We start from the raw sequence: 22,537 nt of genomic DNA, 5'->3' as shown, positions 1-22,537 counted from the left end.
AGAGATAAGGAAAGAAACTATATCTTGGCAAAGGGTAGCATAGACAATGAAGCAATTTCAATACTGATTATATATGCACCATATGGTATAGCATATAATTTCCTAAAGGAGAAGTTGAGAGCGTTGCAAGAAGAAATAAACAATAAAACTATAATAGTGACAGATCTCAACTTTGCACTCTCAGAATTAGATAAATCAAACCACAAAACAAATAAGAAAGAAATTAAGGAGGTAAATAGAACTTTAGAAAAATTAGGCATGATAGATCTTTGGAGAAAACTGAATGGTGATAGAAAGGAGTATGCTTTCTTCTCAGCAGTTCATGAAAACTATACAAAAATTGACCATATATTAGGACTACAAGATCTCAAAATTAAATGCAGGAAGGCAGAAATAATAAATGCCTTCTTCTCAGATCACAATGCAATAAAAACTAAATTCAACAAGAAGTTAGGGGTAAATAGACCAAAAAGTAATTGGAAATTAAATAATCTCATCTTAAAGAATGATTGGGTGAAGCAGCAAATTATAGAAACTATTAATAATTTCACCCAAGTTAATGAAAATGATGAGACACCATACAGAAATTTGTGGGATGCAGATAAAGTGGTAATGAGGGGAAACTTTATTTCTTTAGAGGCTTACTTGAATAAAATGTAGAAAGAGAAGATCAATGAATTGGGCCTGCAACTTAAAAAGTTAGAAAAAGACCAAATTAAAAACCCCCCAACCAAATACTAAACTAGAATTTGTAAAATAAAAAGGAGAAATCAATAATATTGAAAGCAAAAAAAAATACTACTGAATTAATTAATAAAACTAAGAGTTGGTTTTATGAAAAGTCAGTAAAATAGAAAAACCTTTAGTAAATCTGATCAGAAAAAGGAAAGAGGAAAATCAAATTGTTAGTCTTAAAAATAAAAAGGGGCATCCTTCCACCAAACAAAGAGGAAATTAGAGCAATAATAAGGAGTTACTTTGCCCAACTTTATGCCAATAAATTTGATAACCTAAGTGAAATGGACGACTACCTCTAAAAATATAGGCTTCCCAGATTAACAGAGGAGGAAGTAAAATGCTTAAATAGCTGCATTTCAGAAAAAGATATAGAACAAGCTATTACTCAATTCCCTAAGAAAAAATCCCCAGGACCAGATGGAGTTACATGTGAATTCTACCAAACATTTAAAGAACAATTAGCCCCAATGCTATATAAACTATTTGAAAAAATAGGGAACGAAGGAGTCCTACCAAATTCCTTTTATGACACAGACATAGTAGTGATACCTAAACCAGGTAGGTTGAAAACTGAGAAAGAATACTATAGACCAATCTCCTTAATGAATATTGATGCTAAAATCTTAAATAAGATATTAGCAAAAAGACTTCAGAAAATCATCTCCAGGATACTACACTATGATCAAGTAGAATTTATAGCAGGAATGCAGGGCTGGTTTAATATTAGGAAAACTATTAGTATAAGTGACCATATAACAAAAACCATATGATCATCTCAATAGATGCAGAAAAAGCATTTGATAAAATCCAACATCCATTCCTACTAAAATTCTTGAGAGTATAGGAATAAATGGAGTATTCGTTAAAATAGCCAGAAGCATCTTTTTAAAAGCATCAGTAAGCATCGTATGTAATGGGGATAAACTGAAACCTTTCCCAGTAACATCAGGAGTGAAACAAGGTTGCCCACTATCACCATTACTATTTAATATTGTATTAGAAATGCTAGCTCAGCAATTAGAGTCGAGAAAGAGATTAAAGGAATAAGAGTAGGAAATGAGGAAATCAAACTGTCACTCTTTGCAGATGATATCATCATATACTTAGAGAACCCCAGAGATTGTAATAAAAAGTTATTAGAAATAATTCACAACTTTAGCAAAGTTGCTGGATACAAAATAAATCCACATAAATCCTCAGCATTTTTATACATCACCAACAAAATCCAATAGCAAGAGATACAAAGAGAAATTCCATTCAAAATAACTGTTGAGATTATAAAATATTTGGAAATCCATCTACCAAAGAAAAGTCAGGAATTATATGATCAAAGTTATAAAACACTTGCCACAAAAATAAAATCAGATTTAAATAATTAGAAAGACATTAAGTGCTCTTGATAGGCTGAGCAAATATAATCAAGACGACAATACTCCCAAAACTAATCTATTTATTTAGTGCTATACCAATCAGACTCCTAAGAAAGTATTTTAATGATCTAGAAAAAATAGCAAAAAATTCATATGGAAGAATAAAAGGTCGAGAATTTCAAGGGAATTAATGAAAAAAAAATCAGATGTAGGTAACTGATGTAAAATAATAAAGCAACAGTCACCAAAACCATTTGGTATTGGCTAAGAAATAGAATAGTCAATCAGTGGAACAGATTAGTATACAGGACAAAATAGGGTACAACTATAGCAATCTAGTGTTTGACAATCCCAAAGATGACAACTTTTGGGATAAGAATTCATTATTTGAAAAAAACTGTTGGGAAAACTGGAAATTAGTATGGCAGAAATCAGATATGGACCCACACTTAATACCATATACTAAGATAAGATCAAAACTGGTCCATAATTTAGGCATAAAGAATGAGATCATAAATAGATTAGAGGAACATAGGATAGTTTACCTCTCGGACTTGTGGAGGAGGAAGGAATTTATGACCAAAGGGAAACTAGAGATCATTATTGATCACAAAATAAAAAATTTTGATTACATCAAATTAAAAAGCTTTTGTACAAACATAACTAATGCAAACAAGATTTGAAGGGAATTAACAAACTGGGAATATATTTTAACATTTAAAAGTTCTGATAAATGCCTCATTTTCAAAATATATAGAGAACTGACTCTAATTTATAAGAAATCAAACCATTCTCCAATTGATAAATGGTCAAAGGATATGAACAGATAATTTTCAGATCAAGAAATTGAAACTATATCCACTCACATGAAAGTGTTCCAAATCACTACTGATCTGAGAAATGCAAATTAAGACAACTCTGAGATACCACTACACACCTGTCAGATTGGCTAAGATTACAGGAAAAAATAATGATGAATGTTGGAGGGGATATGGGAAAACTGGGACACTGATGCATTGTTGGTGGAGTTGTGAAAGAATCCAACCATTCTGGAGAGTAATTTGGAACTATGCCCAAAAAGTTATCAAACTGTACATACCTTTCAATCTAGCAATGCACTACTGGGCTTATATCCCAAAGAAATACTAAAAAAGGGAAGGGGTCCTGTATGTGCCAAAATGTTTCTGGCAGCTCTTTTTGTAGTTGCTAGAAACTGGAAAATGAAAGGATGCCCATCAATTGGAGAATGGTTGAGTAAATTATGGTATATGAATGTTATGGAATATTATTGCTCTGTAAGAAATGACCAGCCGGATGAATACAGAGAGGCTTGGAGAGACTTACATGAACTGATACTGAGTGAAATGAGCAGAACCAGAATATCATTATACACTTCAACAATAATAGTGTATGAAGATATATTCTTATTGAAGTGGATATCTTTAACATGGAGATGATCTAATTCAGTTCCAGTTGATGAATGATGGATAGAAATACCTATATCCAGAGAAGGAACCCTTGGAATTGAGTGTAAACTGTTTGCACCATTGTCTTTCTATCCAGGTTACTTGTACTTTCGGATTCCAATTTTTATCGTGCAACAAGAAATTTGGTTTTACACGCACATATTGTATCCAGGACATACTGCAACACATTTAGCAGGAATGGGATTGCCTGTCATCTAGGAGACAGGGTAGAGGGATGGAGGGGAAAATTTGGAAAAGTGAATACAAGGGATAGTGTTGTAAAAAAATTATCCATGCATATGTACTGTCAAAACATATATATATGATACATATAATATATAATATATAAATTTATATAATATATAAACATTTAATTTATATAATATATAAAACATATTATATATATATATATATATATATATATATATATATATATATATATATATAAAATTATAAAATTAAATTTAAAAAAATAGAATACTGGCAATTTTGCACAATTTACTAAATGATTACCTTTGAGCAATAGAGGAATATTGGAAGAGGGAATAGTAATGTTCAAATTCACCTAAAAAAACAATATGAGGCAAAAATCACAGAGCCTCCCCATTGGCTAATGATAGTCTTTCTCTGGCTTTGAAGATCCTGCCTCTTATTGCTCACTGCTAACAAAACTTCCAATCTAGTAGGCCACATTCCTTATTGCCTTTAGAATATACCGGATTCAGAGGGGTTGCTCTGAATATTTATTTCTTCATATTTCCCATTGATGAGATCAGGGAATGTTGCTTAAAGTTAAACTGGACACCTGGATCATGCAAAGCTTAGATTACTTTTCTAGTCAGTCAATCATGTAACATTTATTAAGCACTTACTATCTTTCAGGTAATGTGTTAAACAATGAAAGTTAGAAAAAAAGGACAAAATCTTTAGATGTATGCATGTATGTATGTATATACTCCTTGTCCACTAAAGAGTATGTGGTAGAATGATATGAAAACAAATATGTTCAAATAAATAAATTTATAACGATAAATTGGGAGTAGTCTCAAGGAAATTACCAAGATTAAAGAAGAATGAACATATTTTCCTGGAGAAGGTGAAATTTTCCCTTCATGAAGCTTTAGAGTTATAATAAAGAAAAAGGGACAAATACAAAGAGATATCATCTAAATAATTTATTAATTATTAAATATGGGAAGTCAGTTGCTTATTATATTACCCAGGAAAATCCATCAGATGAGACAAAAAGATTTTTAGAGAGCCTATTAGATATATGAGATATATATATATATATATATATATATATATATATATATATATAATATAATATATAATTATATATTAATTAAATTAAATATATAATATATAATAAAATATATAAAAATATATAATATAATATAGATATATATTAGATATGGAATTCAAGAAATGGCTTCCAAGCCAGAGCCCATGTATTCCTAGCCTATATTTCCCATCATTAGTTATCATAAAAATTAAAGATTGCCCAACCCTTACCCATGCTGATGTTAGATTATCTGAGTATGAGGTAGCAGTACTTTCATGATTCTTTGAAGTTTTATTCTCTTCCATAAAAAAAAAAAAAATTGACTACTTTAGAACTCACCAACCTACTCTAAATTACAGCATTTCATACATCCATACAAAGGATGCAGTGTTCATCTAATGAACAAGTCATTAAAATACTTTTTGATGCCCCTCTAGATTGAATGCCATGCTGATTTAAAAGTACAGGCGTGAAAAAAACTTTTTATCCCCAGAAACTGGGGGGGAGTTAGTTTAGTTTCCTTGTGTGTGAATATGTGGGAGTGAGGATGGGGAGGAAAAGAGATGGTGAAGTGTTTTTCATTTTAATTTTCTTGTGATTTATTTTGCTTTTCTATTCTAAATAATACTTCTTTCTATTATTGTGATGCAAAAAAAAAAAAAAAAAAAAGGAGAGCCTTGTTTGATAGGGACCAGGGTAAATGCCCCTTTGGGGTTTTGTCTGGAGAATGTCTGCTATTAGTCTCCTCCAGTTGAAAACCTGCTCTCTTTCTGTATAGAAGCTATTGATGGTCCTTTTGATTTTTTTACTCATTTTTAATAGCCCTTAGGTTCTGCCTTCAGGGCAAAGAGGTTACCAGTTTCCTCTGCAGAGCAGAGATAGGTGTATGGACAGTAGCTAACCTGCCAATGGGCTGCAAAGAGCCATTGAGCTGCGTGAATACTCTGGGAAAAGCTTCACACCAGAAGTGACTCAGGCCTGAGTAGCAGTGACTGAACTGTGGAAGTGCTCTGCTAAGAGCCCTGCTATTCTGATTAGTGACTGCCCTGGGGCTAGAAGCTGAGCAGCGAAAGTGTCACTACCCCAGCAAAAACCAGCTGTGGGTATTAGCAGTTGCTCTGCAAATAACCTCACAGGGTATTGGAAGTGTCTCTGCCCTGGGGAACACAATCATGCTGTAGAAGTTCTATTGCCTCAGGCTGAGCCCCACACTGTGCAGATTAGAGGCTGCCCTTGGCTGCAACCCTCTGCCATGCAGATTTGTGCCTGCTCTGGGGGAAAACCCTATGCTGCAGAATACGACTACACATTTGTGCTATGGTCTGTGCTGAGTCATTCACTTCCAGTTTTGGGTAGGTATGGCCAGATCCTGTTAGGTTCTGGTGTTTTTTAGAGTACCATCTACCTTTGGCTTTAATTTCTCTGCTGGTCTACTGCTTTGCAACCAACTCAGAGCAGCCAACTTGTGGTAGAGTCCTCCCTGTAAATTTTCCAACCACAGAAACCACTCAGGCCCTGGTCTGCTCACTACACTAGCCTCTCCTATCTCCCTGCTTGTGTTGGCCTGCTCTCGCCACTAAGGACAAACCTTTTCTGGTGATCTTCCAGATCTTTGGCTAGTGAATTGTTGTACTTCCAATATGAAAAGTTTAAAAAGTCACATATGTCTTCTTTGCCATCTTGGCTCTGCCTCCACCCCCCCTTTTCCCTTTTTTTTTTTTATAACTCTATTTTTCTTCTATCCCATCCAGATGGCCCATCAAACATATTGTTAGACTCAATCAGCTTTCAAATATTCAAAACATCCTTACTAGATTATATTACTTAAGTACATTCTGTGTGTCTGACATAATTATATGTGCTATATCTATCAGGTATACTGCCACCTGGGTATTCAATAAATATTTATTATATTGATCATCTTGACTATTCTCAATTTTGATAAATAATTTTTTTCATTCACTGAAGAGAACAGAGAATACATAGATACCATCTAACTAGCCCTTTACAATGCATAAAATTCTTTACTCAAACCCAAATTCTATTTAGCTTACAAGTATCTTAGACTTTTACCTCTCCTAAATCATTATATTCAGTGAGAAGTCAAATCTCCATTCTGTCTCCACATCTCTTAATATATCCTCTTCTCTCTGCTCATATAACCACCCTAGCTAAGGCCTTATCCCTTTTACGTGGACTACTGTAGTTGCTACCTTATTAGTCTCCTGGATCTCTTGTCTTTTCCCAATACTCTACATGATTTAAAAAATAATCTTCTTAAATGACAGGACTGACAATTTCATTCACTTGTTCAAAAACTTCCATTGATTTCTCATTGTTATAAAATAAAATAAAAATTTCCTAGGCTGCATGTAATGCCCTCTGCAATTTGTCTCTCACCCAATTTTCTAGTCTAATTCCTTCCTAAACTCCATATAATCTATACTACTGATTAGTTCATAAAGTTGATACCTTCACCTCATACCACCATTTGTACAATGTTTGTACATATGTTCTAACATTCCCTCTTTACCTCTGCTTCTTTGAATCCTTAATGTTCTTAAGACTCAACTTAATTGTTACCTACATTAAATTTTCCTCGAGTCCCTTGGATGTCAGTGTTCTCTTCTCATTTTTTTGGTGATTAACTTGTTAAATATACACTACTACCAATACCTTCCTCAATCGAATGTTAGGTTCTTGATAGCAGAAACTGGTTTATTCTTCCCCTGTGATTGGCTCTAGGCTTTGCACATAACAGGAATATGAAACTTATTTAATTTAATTGAAAAAAAAACACTTATTGAACTAGTATTTATAGAACCATAAACTTTTAGAATTGAAAGGAAGTTCACAGATCATGTCATCTAAACTTCTAATTTTCTAACTCAGGAAAATAATGATGCCCAGTTACAAATGCATATGACTGATAGCCCACAGAAATAAAACGAACTATCCTGATGTCAAGCTCAATGGAAATCCTACATGTCCCTATCCAGTTCCATTTTATAGACAAGGAAATTAAAGCTCAAAAGAGCCTTAACTAACTTCACATAACTTTTCACATAACAGAGGAATTCCATTTGTTTCTAAGAAAAAAAACCAGACTTAAACAAAAAATTTGATCTACATCCACAAGACTGAAGAGAAACAGAAAAAGGTAAAAAGAACTCTTGAGAACTATATCTCTGTTGTGGATATATAGAAAGTCCGCATGGATAATTTGATTTTACTGTTATAAAAAAAAAGGGGGGGGGAGTAGTAAAGGGAAGGGAGTAGTATCAGAAAAAGAGGAAGGATTGATAAAAAGAGGGAAACTACATCCCAGGAAGAGGCATAAAAAATATACCACATCTGAGGGAATTTAGAGAGGGGGTGAAACATTGTGTGAATCTTACTCTCAGCAGAGTAGGCTCAAAGAGTAAATAATTGAGATACTTGTTTTTCAGAGAATTCTCTCTCAACTCATTAAAAGGGGGGGAGAGGAAAAGGAAAAAGGAAAAGGGGAATAAGGGAAGGGTACAAGAAAAGGAAAGGGATTTGGAAGGAGAGGGGAGGGATAGTAAAAAGGGAGGGCTGCACATCACAGGTGGGGTCTATAAATTAAATATTGAAGAAGGGGTTCAGGGGGGTCAAGGGAAAAAAGCATAATCTGGGGATAATATCATGGCAAGAAATACAGAATTAGTAATTTTAACTGTAAATGTGAATGGGATAAACTCTCCCATCAAACGGAGATGGATAGCAGACTGGATCAAAAGTCAGAACCCTACAATATGTTGTTTACAGGGAGAAGGGAGATACATACAGAGTAAAGGTAAAAGGTTGGAGTAGAATCTCTTATGCTTCAGGTAAAGCCAAAAAAGCAGGGGTAGTCTTCCTTATCTCAGATCAATCAAAAGCAGAAGTTGATCTAATTAAAAGAGATAAGGAAAAAAACTATATCCTGCTAAAAGGTAGCATAAACAATGAAGCCATATCAATACTAAACATATATGCACCAAGTGGTATAGCATCTAACTTTCTAAATGAAAAGTTAAGAGAGTTGCAAAAAGAAATAGACAGTAAAACTATAATAGTGGGAGATCTCAACCTTGCACTCTCAGATTTAGACAAATCAAACCACAAAACAAATAAGAAAGAAATTAAAAAAGTAAATAGAACATTAGAAAAACTAGGTATGGTAGACCTTTGGATAAAACTGAATAGTGATAGAAAGGAATATACTTTTTTCTCAGCAGTTCATGGAACCTATATAATAAATGCCTTCTTCTCAGATCACAATGCAATAAAAACTACATTCAATAAGAAGTTAGAGGTAAATAGACCAAAAAGTAATTGGAAACTGAATAATCTCATCTTAAAGAATGACTGGGCGAAAAAGCAAATTATAGAAAAAATTAATAATTTCACCCAAGATAGTGACAATGATGAGACATCATACCAAAATTTGTGGGATGCAGCTAAAGCAGTAATAAGGGGAAATTTTATATCTTTAGAGGCTTATTTGAACAAAATAGAGAAAGAGAAGATTAATGAATAGGTCCTGCAACTTAAAAAGCTAGAAAAAAAAAAAACAAATTAAAAACCCCCAACCAAAAATCAAACTTGAAATACTAAAATTAAAAGGAGAAATCAATAATATTGAAAGTAAAAAAAAAACTATTGAATTAATAAATAAAACCAAGAGTTAGTTTTATGAAAAAGCCAATAAAATAGATAAACCTTTGGTAAATCTGATCAGAAAAAAGAAAGAGGAAAATCAAATTGTTAGTCTTACAAATGAAAAAGGGGATCTTTCCACCAATGAAGAAGAAATTAGAGAAATAATAAGGAATTACTTTGCCCAACTTTATGCCAATAAATTTGATAACTTAAGTGAAATGGATGACTTCCTCCAAAAATATAGGTTTCTTAGATTAACAGAGAAGGAAATGAATTGCTTAAATAGTCTCATTTCAGAAAAGGAAATAGAACAAGCTATTAATCAACTCCCCAGGAAAAAATCCCCAGGACCAGATGGATTTACATGTGAATTCTACCCAACACTTAAAGAACAATTAACTCCAATGTTATATAAACTATTTGAAAAAACTAGGGAATGGAGGAGTCCTACCAAACTCCTTTTATGACACAGACATGGTACTGATACCTAAACCAGGTCGATCGAAAACTGAGAAAGAAAACTATAGACCAATTTCCTTAATGAATATTGATGCTAAAATCTTAAATAACATATTAGCAAAAAGACTTCAGAAAATCATCCCCAGGATAATACACTATGATCAAGTAGGATTCATACCAGGAATGCAGGGCTGGTTTAATATTAGGAAAACTATTAGTTTCATTGACCATATTAATAATCAAATTAAAAAAGCTATATGATCATCTCAATAGATGTAGAAAAAAGCATTTGATAAAATACAATATCCATTCCTAATAAAAATGCTTGAGAGTATCGGAATAAATGGACTGTTCCTTAGAATAATCAGGAGCATATATTTACAACCATTAGTAAGCATAATATTCAATGGAGATAAACTGGAACGTTTCCCAGTAAGATCAGGAGTGAAACAAGCATGCCCACTATCACCATTACTATTCAATATAGTACTACAAATGTTAGCCTTGGCAATAAGAGCCGAGAAAGAGATTCAAGGAATTAGAGTAGGAAATGAGGAAATCAAACTATCACTCTTTGCAGATGACATGATGGTATACTTAGAGAACCCCAAAGACTCTGCTAAAAAGCTATTAGAAATAATTCCGAATTTTAGCAAAGTGGCAGGATACAAAATAAATCCACATAAATCCTCAGCATTTTTATATATCACCAACAAAATGCAACAGCAAGAGATACAAAGAGAAATTCCATTCCAAACAAATGTTGAGAGTATAAAATATTTGGGAATCCATCTACCAAAGCAAAGTCAGAAATTATATGAGCAAAACTATAAAACACTTGCCAAAAGAATAAAGTCAGATTTAAATAATTGGAAAGACATTCAGTGCTCTTGGATAGGCCGAGCGAATATAATAAAGATGACAATACTCACCAAACTAATCTATTTATTTAGTGCTATACCAATCAGACTCCCAAGAAACTATTTTAATGACCTAGAAAAAATAACACCAAAATTCATTTGGAAGAATAAAAGGTTGAGAATTGCAAGGGAACTAATGAAAAAAAGGTCAGATGAAGGTGGTCTAGGTGTACCTGATCTAAAGCTATATTATATAGCAGCAATCACCAAAACCATTTGGTATTGGCTAAGAAATAAACCAGTTGATCAGTGGAACAGATTAGGTACAAAGGACAAAAAAGGGTACATCTATAGCAATCTAGTCTTTGACAAAATCAAAGATACCAACATTAGGGATAAAAATTCATTATTTGAAAAAAACTGTTGGGAAAACTGGAAATTAGTATGGCAGAAATCAGATATGGATCCACACTTAACACCATATACCAAGATAAGATCAAAATGGGTCCATGATTTAGGCATAAAGAATGAGATCATAAATAGATTAGAGGAACAGTGAATAGTTTAGCTCTCAGACCTGTGGAGGAGGAAGGTATTTATGACCAGAGAAGAACTAGAGATCATTATTGATCACAAAATAGAAGATTTTGATTACAGCAAACTAAAAAGTTTCTGTACAAACAATACTAATGCAAACAAGATTAGAAGGGAAGTAACAAATTGGGAAAATATTTTTACAGTTAAAGGTTCTTATAAAGGTCTCATTTCCAAAATATATAGAGAACTGACCCTAATTTATAAGAAATCAAACTATTCTCTAATTGATAAATGGTCAAATGATATGAACATACAACTCCCAGATGATGAAATTGAAATTATATCCACTCATATGAAAGAGTGTTCCAAATCACTACTGATCAGAGAAATGCAAATTAAGACAACTCTGAGATACCACTACACACCCGTCAGATTGGCTAGGATGACAGGAACAAATAATGATGAATGTTGGAAGGGATATGGGAAAACTGGGACACTAATACATTGTTGGTGGAGTTGTGAAAGAATCCAACCATTCTGGAGAGCAATTTGGAACTATGCCCAAAAAGTTATCTAACTGTGCATACCCTTTGATACAGCATTGCTGCTATTGGGCTTACATTCCAAAGAAATACTAAAGAGGGGAAAGGGACCTGTATGTGCCAAAATGTTTGTGGCAGCTCTTTTCGAAGTGGCTAGAAACTGGAAGATGAATGGATGTCTATCCGTTGGAGAATGGTTGTGTAAATTATGGTATATGAAGGTTATAGAATATTATTGCTCTGTAAGAAATGACCAGCAGGAGGAATACAGAGAGGTTTGGAAAGACTTTCATCAACTGATGCTGAATGAAATGAATTGAACCAGAAGATCGCTGTACATTTCAATTCTGATGGAAGTGGATATTTTCAACATAAATAAGATCCAACTCACTTCCAGTTGATCAATGATGGACAGAAACAACTACACCCAGAGAAGGAACACTGGGAAGTGAATGTAAATTGTTAGCACTACTGTCTATCTACCCAGGTTACTTGTACCTTCGGAATCTAATACTTAATGTGCGACAAGAAAATTGGATTTACACACACATATATTTTATCTCGGTTATACTGTAACACATGTAAAATGTATAAGATTGCCTGTCATTTAGGAGAGGGAGTAGAGGGAGGGAGGGGATAATTTGGAAAAATGAATACAAGGGATAATGTTATAAAAAAATTACTCATGCATATATACTGTCAAAAATTATAATTATAAAATAAAAAAGTATTAAAAAGTCATACTTGAAAATCATTCACAATTCATTTCCATTTTCATTAGTGAAATCTGACTTGTTTAAAGGATCTACATTCAATTGAAAGTATGAAACACACATAAAATCTGAATATTTGGTACTGAAATAATTACTCTCTGGATTTTACTTTCAAAAACCAGATAGAAAACATGAGAATCCTATGTGACATAACACTTTGTTCCATGTGCTTATTTGTTTGTGATTTATATTTGGAAAAGGCAGTGTGATACAGGAGTCAGAGCACTAATTTACAATTTGAGGCCTAAGATTCAGATCCTGTATCTGTCACGTTTATAGAACCTTAAGGAAGTTATTTAACCTCTTCAGGCTTCAGTTTCTTCATCTGCAAAATAAGGAAATAAATAGCTTTTGGAGTAGTTTCCTGCTTGAGCTATTTTCTTCTTACTCATTAATGCAATTGTCTATAGGCTAATAATCTAATATTTAGTACAATAGCTTTCTGAAGTAGTGTCTAATTCACTTTCAAAATGATAATCCTTGAGGGAACTCTCAATCTAATATTTGGATCTTCTTAGTATTTTATGTGTAATTTTAGTAAAAATATATTGATTTTTAGTTGACATCCTAAAAGATTTAAAAATTATTGCTTTACAGTGTTTTACTAGGCAAAGGTTTAGCACTATATATTTAAACTGAAATAGGATGCATATCAAACATTAGATTAGGCACACCTTCATTCCCGATTAGTCTTTGGAAGAGCATGTGAAGGAAGAAAAGAAGAGCTAGAATGAAAATATTGACCCTGATATGGGGAAAGATTGAAGGCAAAACAAAAAGGGACTGCAGAGAATGAGACAGTGTCAGATGTCATAGGAACAATAAACCCAAACTTGATAATGGAGGATAGAAGGGTTTGAAGTGCTATGTTCCATAGGATCATGAAGAATAGGGCAAGATTGAGTGATTGGTTATCAACAACAATGAAGATGGTAGGGATGAACTTTTTTTTTCTTTTTCTTGTCCTTTCTTTTTTTCACATGTACTTAGCAGCCAGACATATTTTCTTTGGGACTCTTCAAATTCAGTATCTAAATAATTTCCTCATTCTCTCCTAAGGATATTCTGAATAAACCATATTAAAAACCTGACTTGATACATTTCTTTTTTCATTCTGTTTTGACAAGAAATAACAATATGGTCAACAACTTCTCTGATTGCTCTGGTGAGAAAATTTTTGCTTTATATTTCATACCAAAATACAATTTTTAAAATAACATCTGTCACATTAAACAGTTTCTCAAAAGACTGCAGAATTAAATAGTATTTGGCAGAAGTCTGTGGCATATATTATTAAAAATAGCAGAGTAAAGACAAACCAGAGAGAATGTTTTAAATTATATAGCCATAGGGCTAATAAATAAGAAGAAAATTAAAAAGGGAAAGACTGTACTTAAAAGAATGCTCATAGATAAACGAGCAAGTCTCAAGTACGCTTAAACAAATGTTGACTCTACTGAGACATTTTATCATGGCCTCTATGCTGAGTGTTCATTGTGGACAATGACACATATTTTTCACTAGCATCATGTCATGCTACATCAGCAACCCACTGTCATAAAGAATGAGTGACTTCTATATATTTTAAAAATTGATATTTTCCTCTTGTAATCTTTGTTTCAAGATTTCAAAAATACAAGCAAGAAGAGTGAGGAGAGAGAGAAAGAGATGTGGGACAAGAACAAGTGACAAGTATTTGGTGCTCAGTCTTTCAATTTTAGCTGAAACACATTGATGTAAATTAAGCTGTTTAGGGATCTGGCATTAGACTTTCAATGATGTTGACTAGAATAGAATAATTATCTTCACAGATATGAATGATGAGGCAAATACTGTGACAGCTGAAGAACATGAAAATAAGACAGCTTGCTTATTATGTATTAACCTAATATTTCTGAGAATCTCATTTCTAGAGGTAGAAACCATAGCAAGTTCAGCGTAATTCATTTACTCTTACAACAAATAATGGTTTCCTAGTGCTATAATGATTGGTTTATACTCAGTGTACACATATAAGTTAGGAACCTCAGCCAGATTCATTCAGAGCTAGAGAAGACAAGCCAACTAGGGGTGGGAGCTCAAGCTCTTGCAGTCAAGGAGCGAGATTCATTTCATCTTCATCAGCCTCATGGTGGCCTGTCCTCCTCCATTTTCTCCACTGAAACCAAATCAAGTCTACTCTGAAGGCCACAAGAAAGCTAGCTGAGCATCAGGCGAAGGTGACAATAAAGACTTTTGGATTTTAATACCTGGCTATTCTTGTGGTGATTACTCAACAGAAAAGAAGCCTACCCCAAGACCTCCAGAAAATCAAACAAAGAACACTACACCTTCCAACTTGGTGTATCCACCTTTGCTCTAGCCTAGTTTCACAATGATAGCTGATTTTAAAATTACTCACATTCCTTAATCATATATGTTTGTTAACATATAGTTAATCTTAGTTTGGAAAAGTTATTTGGTAGTGTGGTATAATCAGTAGGACAGCCTTACACCTCATTCAAATTCAGCTTCTAAAATAAACTGATTGTGTGACTTTATGTAAGTTTTTTAATCTCTGTAGGCAACTATGAATATATACTGAATATGAGAAGTCCACCTATATTGGTAGAGTGGTTTTCCTCATTGGGCATCTCCTATACCAATAAAATTATAGAATAAATTTTTCCCCTTACCCCTAAAGTTGTTTTGCCTTGACAATAGTCATTGCATTCTAACTGGATTTTTAAAAGAAAATATACATGCTGTATGAATATGAATCTTAGAAGTAATTTAGAAGCTTTTGACATTTTAAAAATTTTAATCATTGGCCATATTCTAAAGCACATTATTTACCTTGCCATTAAAGTGTATTTTATTCCAAACTGTATTGTCCAATTATCTTAAAATATTTCTTTTTCATCATCCCTATCAATAGGTGTTGACATATAAGTTGCAAATATGATAATGGTATGTTATTTGCCTGTTCTCACTATATGCACTGCAAAGAGAAGACTAAGCATTTCATGCAAAGTATTGTTGTTTTTATTGCCAGCCACAGACACCCTGTGACAATAAATCTAATAATTTTGTATTCAATTCTTGAAGAAATTGGGAGCCATTGTTCTAAAAGTTGAAGCCCCACTATATCTTTAGGCCTCATTTGTGCAAAATCTGTAGCCATAGTGGTAGAGCTGAGAGGGATCTCAGAGATCATTTCCTTCCTTTTTCAGCTGAGGCCCATGAAAGTTAAGTAGCATAGGCAGTAAGTTGAAGTTAGAGGTAAGATTTGAAACCATAGTCTTTGATTCCAGAGCCAGTGTTCTTTCCTCTCTAAGAAGCTGGCTCTAAAGTGTTAATCTATGTGAATTTTAGTTCTTTCAGGACTGTATCACCTCATTTGGAATTCACAGATAAGAATATAATTTTTAGAGTCTTCACAGTTAAACTATTGCTTATAGATAGCCTAAAAATGATGCAATCCTCAGCATCCTCTGTACTACTTTTGCAGTTCTTCAACTGTCACTGCAGAAGTAAAAAGGAAACATGCAGAATTGAGAAGCTCAATTTTATTCATTCCCTCAGAAATAATTACACTTGGTGAACAAGTTCATACTAAAGAACACATGAAAGAGAATATCATACATCCCAACACATCAACTTGAACTTTTGAAGTAAGAAATAAAATAGTAGATCAAATCAGAATACTGTTCTGATGAACATTCTCTTCCCCACAAATAGTAATGCCATATGATCAGGAAATTTCTAAGTGAATGAGGAAAAAAAAAATAAAACAGTCTTGCCACCAAGGAACTTATGCTATATCCAATAGATATTTACATATAAATATATATATATATATATATATATGTAATAGATACAAACTGAATATAAGAGAATTTGGAGGTATGGGGGTCCTCATTAGTAAGGCAACAGGAAAGACTTCATGTAGAAGGCTTAAACTGTGTTTTGAAGAGTGGGAATTATAGGAGGAGAAGAGGAAGAGAGAATTCATTCATTCTAGGCATTTGGAATAGGCATAGTGACGACAGTATGGAAGCAGAATAGTGTTCTATGTGAGGAGGAGTAAAAAATATTTGTATATAAGAACATTAGCAAAGTATATTGGGGTCATGGTATGAGTACCTTGAAAAATTAAGATTTATATTTGATTCTAAAGTCATTTAAGTAGAAATGGGGAGATAGATGATAGAAATGATCCAGAATTGGATTGGCAAAATGTGAATACAAATAGTTGATGGGATCAAGAGCTTCAACCATACCACAGGTTGCAGTGGGTCTCCCTATCTTCAAAGATCCAAAAGGGAGGAAAGTAAAGTTAGAAAAGAGGTGATAGCCTAAGAAAATACTGACACATTGAATGAATAGTGGACCTAGTAAGAATGAAGAATAAGTTTGGAAGAAGTAAAACATAGAGAGAAAAACTTAGTTTGTTTATGGAAAAGGAATGCTTATGAGTAACAACCAGATCAGAGTGTAGCATATGTGAGTCTGAGGGGTATGTGAGTATGAGGTCAGAGAGATCTAAGTTTAGGAGCTTGAAGGATGAATCAATATGTATGTTGCTGTCCCCTAGTGTGAAAGCAGAGGTTTAGGTGAAGAGAAAGAATGTGTGCCAGACACTGAACTCTTTCAGAAAGAAGAGAAAATATCCTATCAGCCATTAAATAACTGCTGCCAAGATCTAGACTGAGTAATAAATTTGGATGGCATGATTCTTAAAATAGAAGAGGTGGTTGAGTAATACAAGCAAAGGGAAAGTTTGGAATAGGGGGCAAGAAATATTCTGGCTCTCTCTTTTGGGAAAATTATCTTGAAGGGTGTGCAAAACTATTTCTGGTCCTGGAGATCATGTCCAAGGAAACCCCATAAGGAAAAATCTAAAGTGAAAGAAAGTTTGTTAATCAAGAAAAAAAGAATTCTGAAGGTTACAATGAAAGCAGCATGCAAAATGGATAAGACCAGGGAGAGAAGGATGGCGCACTCAGCTTCCTGATATCTTAGCAGCAACCTTAAAGTACCTAGAAAATAATCTCAATTACCCTTTGGGAAAAGGCTTCTATTAACCACTAGGGCAGACTTCTGGGGCACAGACCAATGGTGGGGATGTCAGTAATGATCACGGCCTTACCACCTTTGGAATTAGCCTTTTAATTGTTCTCCCCAAATCAAGTTTCCAACAACTCCAATTCCTACATCCAATTCCATTCACTCCACTCAACTACCAAAGTGATTTTTTCCCCCAATATCACTCTCCCTCAATCTCCATCAATAAACATCAGCAAAATTTTAAAGATAAAGAGATACATGAAAGGTACAGCTAGGCCACCTTCATCTGACTTTTTTTTTTCATTAATTCTCTTGAAATTCTTGACCTTTTGTTTTTTCCATATGAACTTTGTTGTTATTTTTTTCTAGGTCATTAAAATAGTTTCTTGGGAGTCTGATTGGTATAGCACCAAATAAATAGATTAGTTTGGTGAGTATTGTCATCTTTATTATATTCACTCGGCCTATCCAAGAGCACTTAATGTCTTTCCAATTATTTAAATCTGACTTTACTTTTTGTGGCAAGTGTTTTGTAATTTTGCTCATATAATTCCTGACTTTTTTTGGTAGATGGATTCCCAAATATTTTATACTCTCAACAGTTGTTTTGAATGGACTTTCTCTTTGTATCTCTTGCTGTTGCATTTTGTTGGTGATATATAAAAATGTCGAGAATTTATGTGGATTTATTTTGTATCCAGCAACATTGCTAAAGTTGTGAATTATTTCTAATAACTTTTTATTAGAATCTCTGGGGTTCTCTAAGTATACCATGATATCATCTGCAAAGTGACAGTTTGATTTCCTCATTACCTACTCTTATTCCTTTAATCTCTTTCTTGACTCGTATTGTCGAGGCTAGCATTTCTAATACAATATTGAATTGTAATGGTGATAGTGGGCAACCTTGTTTCACTCCTGATCTTACTGGGAAAGGTTCGAGTTTATCTCCATTACATATTATGCTTACTGGTGGTCTTAAATATATGCTCCTCACTATTTTAAGGAATAGTCAATTTATTCCTATACTCTCAAGTGTTTTTTAGCAGGAATGGATGTTGTATTTTATCAAATGCTTTTTCTGTATCTATTGAGATGATCATATGGTTTTTATTCATTTGATTATTAATATGGTCAATGATACTAATAGTTTTCCTAATATTAAGCCAGCCCTGCATTCCTGGTATAAATCGTACTTGATCATAGTATATTATCTTGGGGATGATTTTCTGAAGTCTTTTTGCTAATATCTTATTTAAGATTTTAACATCAATATTCATTAAGGAAATTGGTCTATAGTTTTCTTTCTCAGTTTTCAATCGACCTGGTTTAGGTATCAGTATCATGTCTGTGTCATAAAAGGAGTTTGGTAGGATTCCTTCATCCCTTATGTTTTCAAATTTTTATATAACATTGGGGCTAATTGTTCTTTAAATGTTGGGTAGAATTCACATGTAAATCCATCTGGTCCTGGGGATTTTTTCCTGGGGAGTTGATTAATAGCTTGTTCTATTTCTTTTTCTGAAATGAGCCTATTATAGCAGTTTGCCTCCTCCCCTGTTAATCTAGGAAGCCTATATTTTTGGAGGAAGTCATCCATTTCACTTAAGTTATCAAATTTATTGGCATAAAGTTGGGCAAAGTAACTCCTTATTATTTCTCTAATTTCCTCTTCATTTGGTGGAAAGATCCCCCTTTTCATTTTTAAGACTAACAATTCGATTTTCCAAAGAGTGGGATTTCATAAGAGAATAAAAACAAGAGATGAAGAGAAGAGATGAAAAGCTAACAAATTATGGTCAGGTTGTAAAATTTCAGATTTCTTGAACAGAGGTGGTGAATATTTATAGGTGATTGCAGAATTAAGAGTATGACTATCTTTGTGTGTGGTTAAATAAAATGGAAATGATGGAGTAGTTTGTGGGAAATAAATAGGTTGAGAAACTGAGAAGTTATAGTGTTTGAGGGAATATATGTATATATATACATATACATATATAGCAATATCAATATAGACATAGATATAGGTTTTTGAATTTCTGTAGTATGAGGAAAGGAGATACTTGAGTAGTAGAAAAAAATTGTAGACCATGAAGAATGACCAGAAGGTCTAGAGACAATAGCACCAGATCTTTATTGGTTGATAGATGGAAATATCATGAAATTTAAAGGAGGAGAAATCACTGAGTGATATAGGGAAAGAACATGAAATTGCCAATGGAAAGCAAGGAGTATTCCAACTCCCCTTTCTTGATAAGAGAGCTGAGAGGAATGAGTGATATAGCTAGTCCTGCAAAGAGTGACCAAGAAGGCTTTGATATCATCCGGGAACAAGTTGTTACAGGAGCAATCTCCTAATGGCTGCTGAAGGATCTAACTCTATCCAGCAGAATAAATCACTTCATGTAAGAGGATGACAAGGAAAGTGAGAGACAATTGCATCCTCTGACCTCTCTCCTCTTCCCTCTTGTCTCCAATTTATTTCATTCCCAATTCACAAGCAACATCAGAGTCAGTAAAGGCAGATTTGTAATTCCTTCAAGTATGTTATGATTCACAGATGTGGGGGCTTTTGGAGAACCAACTGGCCTCTTAATGGTATAGTCTCTTTAATCCTTTGCAGGCTTTCTGGAGTTTGCAATTAAGCATGTTAATTCAGTATTATCTAATAAATGGAGGGAATGGGAGAGGAAGAAGATGAAAGGAAGTTTCTTGCCTGTGGACAGGTTGAAGGAGATGGGAATAAGGAACTGGGAGCTGAGAATGGATTTTGGATCATGAATTATAGGTCACTATTAAAAATCATTGGGATATCAAAGTATGTTCAGTTTCAAAAATGTTCAACATTGAGAGAAGAGTGCCACTTCACTTCCAAAAGGGCTGAAATTCACCTATCAGAGTCCAGGATAGTTCCAGGTAGGAAATGTTACATAAAATCTAAACCAAAGATCACAAGCTCTAGAGAGTAGTTAGATATTAATATTTAAAATGTCCTAAGAAAGCTAAAGAAAATGTCAATTATTTTGAGATTATAATTGCTCTTACTATTTTGTTGTGAATAATATAGAGATTATAGACTAATTGAACTTCTGAGCACAGGCTGAAACCAATTTTTTATACTAAAATTCTGGAGTAGCAATATATTGCTAAATGTGGTTCTCTATTCTTAGAAAGTTTGGGATTGTTTCAATATTCTATGTTTCTTTAGTGTTGTTTATATATATATATATATATATATATATATATATATATATATATATATATATAAACTAGGGTTTCTTGTAGTAGATTCTAAGATTTAAATATAAAAAGAAAAAAAATCACATATGCTATTTATTAGATCATCTATCTCACCCCTCAATCAGAATTTACTTTTTGTAATTTTTTCTGGGAAGTAAAAGAATTCGGGAAAATAATATGGAAACTGCTTGCCTATTAATTCTTAGTTATTCTCTTTCCCTTTCAGCACCATCCCTGATAGATAATGTAAGGAAGGACTGGGCATCCCACAATAGCATTGCCATCTCATGGCAAGCACCTGAATTTTCCAATGGAGCCATTCTGGACTACGAGATCAAGTACTATGAGAAAGTAGGTTGTATTTGGAGCTCCCAGAAAAAAACAATACAAATATACATCTCTATAATCATTGATACACATATATGTGTGTATATATGCATATATTTAGTATGTTGTGACTTTGTATACTAAACTGGATTATTTGATTTTGATTAATGGTTTTTGTTTTTGTTTGCTTAATCCTTATAATATATATTCTTTTTCATTTCATTTGGATTTCTTGTTTTCTTTTTAATTTGTTATTGATTCTGTCTTATGTCAGATTAAATTAGAAGATTTAAGATATTCACCTCTGTTGTGAATAGGGAACTTTGTGTATATTTGGAAATAGTTATGTCCCTATCAATTTATACTTTGTGAAAAGATTGGTATTTAATTCATTTAGGAAGAATTTTACAAATGGACTCATCATCATTGTAAAATCTGGGACCAAATTAAAATATATCCATACTCTAGTCAAAACCATTGTATCTTATATGCAATTTTTAAGAGAAAAATGGGAAAATATGGGAGGAAGGAATTGCTTGATAATAATAGTTCTTGACATTTGCATCAGCTACTTACATTGAAATACAATATATCCCCACAGATGACCAAGGTCATAGATTCTTTTTTTTTTTTTTTTTTGATATGCAAAGTATATACTGGGCAGACACAGAAAGAATTGGTTTTAAATATAGTTAAGGAGTAGATAAGGATACCACTGTCTAATAAATAATAATATAACAATAATAAGTTATTTTTACTGATATAAATTATATGTGTATGTATGTATGTATATGTGTGTATGTCCCTGGCATGTATGTATTACTATGAACAAATAATTCAACTTCTCAATTCTCTAAGTAATTCTTTTTGACTGTAAGCTACCAAGTTCATTAGTAGTGGAAATTTCTACTTAATAAAGTTCTATATACCAACAAAAGGTAGATCCTATTCATAAAGATTGATAGATAGATGAATATATTTATAAACAGTCTGTAAAAAAAACTATTAACCATATGTGACAACAGAATATTAATTCTGCAAGAAAGTATCAGTTGATATGGTATATGTGTGGCCCTTGAAACATTTGTACCTGTGTGAATACATTTTTCATGTAGTTTCATTAAGAGGATTTAGGGGACTTTATTTTGAAAGTGGCATGATCTATTATTAACAATTAAGCACCAAATTAGAAGCCAAGAATTCCTGAGTTCAGATCTTATCTTTGG

The 22,537-nt window shown here is 33.2% G+C and overlaps 1 protein-coding gene across 1 annotated transcript in view; it reads left to right on the top strand.

Annotated features, from left to right (window-relative positions):
• EPHA6 (EPH receptor A6) overlaps positions 1–22,537 on the top strand; it is a 1,095,310-nt gene that overhangs the window by 597,063 nt on the left and 475,710 nt on the right. Inside the window, exon 6 of the mRNA XM_074299847.1 lies at positions 21,211–21,335. Coding sequence (XP_074155948.1) covers positions 21,211–21,335 — 125 coding nt within the window. The remainder of the gene's footprint in view (positions 1–21,210; positions 21,336–22,537) is intronic.

This window comes from Sminthopsis crassicaudata, chromosome 3 (genome assembly GCF_048593235.1).
Source record: "Sminthopsis crassicaudata isolate SCR6 chromosome 3, ASM4859323v1, whole genome shotgun sequence".
NCBI classification, from domain to species: domain Eukaryota; kingdom Metazoa; phylum Chordata; class Mammalia; order Dasyuromorphia; family Dasyuridae; genus Sminthopsis; species Sminthopsis crassicaudata.
This window is presented reverse-complemented; position numbering and strand designations above follow the sequence as displayed.